Source organism: Marmota marmota, unplaced genomic scaffold (genome assembly GCF_001458135.2).
Source record: "Marmota marmota marmota unplaced genomic scaffold, marMar, whole genome shotgun sequence".
In the NCBI taxonomy this organism is placed as follows: domain Eukaryota; kingdom Metazoa; phylum Chordata; class Mammalia; order Rodentia; family Sciuridae; genus Marmota; species Marmota marmota.
Window position 1 is genome coordinate 3018001 of NW_025999982.1, and position 5149 is coordinate 3023149.

The window sequence follows — 5149 nt, forward strand, 5'->3', positions numbered from 1 at the left end:
GGTGGCTGAGGTAGGTCCCCGCCTCCCGCGCCAGGAGCGGCGCGTGGATGTCGGGTGGGGACAGGGGCGGGGTCGTGGCCAGAATCTAAGCCCAGGTAAACAATCGGAGCATTGGAGCAATAGTGGGGTGGAGGCCCTGAAGGGCTCGCCTGGCCGCGAGTGTACTGAGGGAGGCGCGGCCCCTCTCTGAGCTCCTGTCCTTGTCAACAAGCTCCTGTGTGTGTTCCCTTCCCAGGAGACGAGCTCACCAAACTGGGCGAGGAGGATGAACAGGGCTGGTGCCGCGGGCGTCTGGACAGTGGGCAGCTGGGCCTCTATCCCGCCAACTACGTGGAGGCCATCTAGCTGCCCTGCTGGCTCCTCTCCCCTTCACTCCGCACCCACCGCCTCCCCTTCCTTCCCACTCTCGTCTCCTCCCTCTCGCCATAGAGTTCCAGACATATTTTCCGATCAAGCTTTTATTTTTTTAAAAGTCTAAACAGAACAAAACAAAAAAATACAAAGAGACAGAGCATTTGCAGGGCCACCTGGAGGCCAGGGTGGTGGGGCTTGGGACAGGATGGCCCCAGGGTGGGTGAGGGTCTTAGGACTTAGCCCAGCATCACAACATCTGCTCTTCAGAGTCCACCAAAGAGTCTCCTGAGCCCTGAGGGACATCTTCTGGACCCTTCGACCCTCCTCACCCCACCCTACCCGACCCCAGACTGCCAGTACTATCCTTGTTCTCTGAGCCTGGCTCCCTGACCTCTTCTTCCTCCTCACCCCCACCCCCTTCCACCACTACCCCACTCTCAAAGGCCTCCCCCAAGACCCCAAGAAGGGAGGCCTCCCAATCTTTAGTCTTCCACTGTGCCCCAGGAGTGCCCTCCTCCTCCTTGCCCCATCCCTTGGGATCAGTGGGACTACTGGATAAATGGTCACCCTCCTTCCCCATAGAGGTTTCCAGGGGTCCCCAGACTCCCCCAGACATGAAGAGGGGTGAGCTGGAGGAAGTGACATTGTCTCTGGAGAACAGGAAGGTGAGTGAAGGGAGAGTGGGCCCTCAACCCGGCCCATGCCAGCCCTCCCAACACTGGGCCCATCTGGAGGACCAAGACCCTGTCTGGGCCCTTCTTTCTGGCTATCAGCACTGTAGGCACTCACCCTTCCTCAGAGCCACACCCCTTGATAGCTTGCAAAGACCCTGCCCACTCCCACAAGTCCTTTGGCACAGGGCAGGGGCCCCCCAATCCAGGGCAAAGCCAGCAACAGTAGCAGCCTCCTCCCATTTCCTGGGGAGAAGGGCATCTTGCCTGCCCCTACACCCTCCTTCCGTGTTCATCAAAACTATAGGGTCACTGGGCTCATCTTGGGCCCCTGTAAAACCAAGGCTGGTGCCTGCAAGGCTCCTGGAGTAACCACCCCTCTCTCCCCTCTCCTGTCCTGCCTGGGGAGACACACTGGGGGCCCATGGGAGCTTCCAGCCTCAGACTCACAGGAGAAAGCCTGCAGCTGAGCTTGGCAGGAAGGAGGCAGGATGGTCTCCAGTCTTTCCTCCTTGTCCTCCCAGCTCCCTGAACTCCCCCTGCTGGCAGCACCCCAACTGTCCAAACACGGGTCCCAATTAAAGGACTCTGGGTGTGGGAGGGGACAAAGGGTCCTTCTCTTCAGTGAGAGCAGTGGTGCAGAGTGCCAGCCTCTCCCTTGGGGTGGGGGTGTAGGGGAGAGCTTGAGAACAGCCAGGTTGACAAGGCCCCCAAAGGTGGATGAGTAGAAAAGTCTAGAGGAAAAGTCTCTTGGAAGTCTCTGGGGCGAGGCCCTCAGAAGTCCTGCTGCCCTGGGCAAGGCTTGCTCACAGCTGGTGCCACTTCTAGGCCTCTGGACTGCAGACACCTGTGGTCCTCCCTTTTGCCTCAGGTGGCCTCCGGGGCCTCCAGGTAAAGACGGCATCCTATCCCAGCCCCTCAGACCCCCTCAGTCCTCTTTCTCTCCTGCTGCGTCTCCCAGAAGCCCACTGTTAGGAGGTGGTATGCCCTGGCACGAGGCTCTGCTCTTCTTCCTATGGGCACAGAGGATCGTGACAGCTGTGGTGGCTGCCTGAGCTAGGGCAAGCCTCCCTCAGGGCCAGGGCAAAGGCACCCCCCAGCTGCCAGCACCCCTTCCTTATCACTTCTGGTCTCTGAGTCTCTGCTGCAGCCTGAGATGTGCCCTGGGCCTCAGAGCTGGGGTATAATCCCAGAAGCCCATGGCCCTCCCGGCTCCGGGACCAAGCTGCTGCCGCCCCTGAGGGCAGGAGCTGGGCCGGGGCCTCTGCCCCTCACCACCTACCCTGGAAAGGCAGGGCGCCGGCACACCTGCACTTGGGGCCTGGGCTCCCCCTCTCTGTGCCCGTGGCTTCCCAGCACTTGGGGAGGGGCTGCGGCCCTGGCTGGACCCTAGGCTGTCGCCCTTGCACTCCTGCTGCCCCTTCAGGGCAGGGACTGGAAAATCCCTTTGGGGCAAGCACCTCCACCGCCCCATTTGGGACCACCTTCTCTCAGTCCCCGAGCTCCTCAGGACCCTGGCGCTGGAGGGTCTCCCACCTGGAAGTCCCCCTGAGCCCCTGGGGCCAGCCCCACCTGTCAGAGCTGGTGTTGGGGTGCCCATGTGCCCACAGCCGCCTCCCACGGCCCCCGCCCACCCTCGATGCTGCATGGGCGCCCAGGGGAGGGGGTGCCCGGCGAGTCATGTGTTTTGTCCCCAGTTAGCACCATTCTACAGCCTGGTTCTGTGAGGGGCCAGGGCTGCCTGCCGCCCGCCACCCACCGTCTGCCACTTAGGCTTCCTGATTCCATTAGTTCAACACTTGTGAAACTCCGAGAAGTGCTGTGGTCTCAGCAATGCACCTGTTTTGTACATGATTGTGTAATTTAAAGGTATATAAATACAAATATATATATATATAAGTTGTGACTGTACAACTGTGGATAAAATCCAGAATTGTGTCAACCTGGCTGGGCGTGCTCGTCTTGAGTTGCGTGCATCTTGGGTCCTGAGGGTTGTGAAGGCTCTTCGTACTGGACATCTGTCAGGGAGGCAGTCCCCCAGCAGGACGGGGGCTGTCCTGGCTGACCACCATGAGGCTGGGGGGCTGAGGGCTGGTCCCTCCACCTCCCAGGGTCTCAGATCCTGTCTATTCAGGGAGGTTATGCTGGAGGTTCTTGGGTACTGGTGCCTGGTGACAGGGAAAGTTGGGGCATTTAGGGTCCCAAACTCACGGTCTAAGGGTGAACTCGGCCTCGGAATAGTTTGTTTATTTTTAAAGCAGAATTCTGAGAGCCAGCAGGGCATGGTGGTGCACACCTGTAATCCCAGCAGCTTGGGAGGCCGAGGCAGGAGGATCAAGAGTTTAAAGCCAGCCTCAGCAACTTAGTGAGGCCCTAAGCAACTCAGTGAGACCCTGTCTCTGAATAAAAATATTTTTTAAAGGGCTGGAGATATGGCCCAGCTATTGTGTGCCCCTGGGTTCAATTCCCAGTACCAAAAACAAAAAGAGAAAAAATATTCTGGAAGTGCAGGCTGGGGCCTGTGGTTCTAGCTGCCCAGGCTCCCTGGCATAACAGCAGGCCCTACCCTGAAGATGTTTCTTGAGACACCCCCAGGCCCTGCCGCAGCACTAACTCCAGCCCCAGTGTGAGCTCCCTGACACCAGCTGCATCCCTGGTGGGTGTCTTCGGGGCAGAGCAGGAGTCCCGGGCCAGTCCTGTTCTACCACCAGTTCCCTGTGTTCCACCCCCGCCCTGGGTCTCAGCTCCCCCATCCAGTGAGGTGTCTCTGAGGCACCTGTGTCCTGGCAGCTGGGCAGGGGCCCGACACAGCCCCTCACCCCATCATCACCACCACCAGCCTCCTGCCCCCGGGGGAGCTCAGGACCAGGAGAGGTTGGATGGGGGATTGCATCTACCGGCCGCCCACCTTCCTTACTCCCTAATCTACTTCCATTTGAAGCCTTGGTTTCAGCCAGAGGAATCTTTGAGTAAAGACCAGAAGTCACACTGTCCTGTTTGCGTAGACTGTTCCATTTAGTGATGGGCAGCCCTGGAGGCGCGCGCCTTGAGGAGAGGTCAGGGAGACCCCTGGCTGGGGGGGTGGTGCTGATGGGGCTGCGTGTGGAGGGGGAAGAGGAGCCCACGTGGCCCCTCTGGCCCCTCACGAGGTGTCACTGCCAAGCGTTCCTGTGCAGGGGCTGCCCCCTGAGGCCCCCAGGACCCCTCTTTCTGGAGCTGCTCCATCTCCCCACTCCTTGCCCTACTCCCCCACCCCTCCTGCTCCTGGGCCCCTCTGAGCTGAGGCCACCCAGGCCCTGGCCCAGCCGGGACATCCAAGCAGGTGGCTCCAAGACTCTTTGGGGGTGGGGAGGGCGGGCCGGAGACAAAACCAGTTCCGCAGAGCTGAGCCTGGTTCTGGCCAGGGCCCCAGTCTGCCCCCTCCCCCAGGGATGGGTGACAGCCAGGGCCCAGCGAGGCACAGGCCCGGGGCAGGGCCCCTCCTTCCCCAGGACCCATCCCAGCTGGCAGACGCCAGGGTGCTGTTTGCTCACTGCCAAGGTCAACTTCTCCTGAAGACAATGAAGCTGCTGGAGGCAGAAGGCAGGGGACAGGGCAGGACTTGACCCTGGTGGGCTGGTGGCGCTCGTTCCTGCTTGCTTTCTGGAAACCTGGCCTCAGAGGCAGAGGCTGTGGACACTGAGGATGCTGAGTAGTCATGGAACAGGAGGATGGAGGGACAGGAAGAGCCCTGTCCTTGGGGAGAGATGGACCAAGGTTCCCTTTCTGGTTCTGCTGCTACTCAGCTGTGTGATTGCAAGCCCGTGGCTTAATTGCTCTGAGCCTCAGTTGCATCATCTGCAAAATGGGGGCATGAACTCTGCTTCAAAGCTTTATTGGGACGGTCAATGACAAAAAAAAAAAAAAGCAGCAGGAACACCTGGCACATGGTAGACGCTTGGACACATAAGCTGGTGAGTCAATGTGGGCGGAGCATAAAGAAGCTAAGGGAAGGGCTGGGGCTGTCGCTCGGTGGTAGAGCGCTTGCCTCGAATGTGTGAGGCACTGGGTTGGATCCTCAGCATATAAAGAAAATAAAGATATTGTGTCCAAGTACAGTATATATATATATATATATATATATA

At 59.3% G+C, this 5149-nt stretch overlaps 1 protein-coding gene across 1 annotated transcript in view; it reads left to right on the forward strand.

Moving 5' to 3' along the window:
• Positions 1-2971, forward strand: part of Pacsin1 (protein kinase C and casein kinase substrate in neurons 1) — an 8540-nt gene extending 5569 nt beyond the window's left edge. The window contains exon 9 of the mRNA XM_015487574.2: positions 236-2971. Within this exon, the coding sequence (XP_015343060.1) occupies positions 236-345 (110 nt within the window). The 3' untranslated portion in view covers positions 346-2971. The remainder of the gene's footprint in view (positions 1-235) is intronic.
• Positions 2972-5149: the final 2178 nt, after the last annotated feature.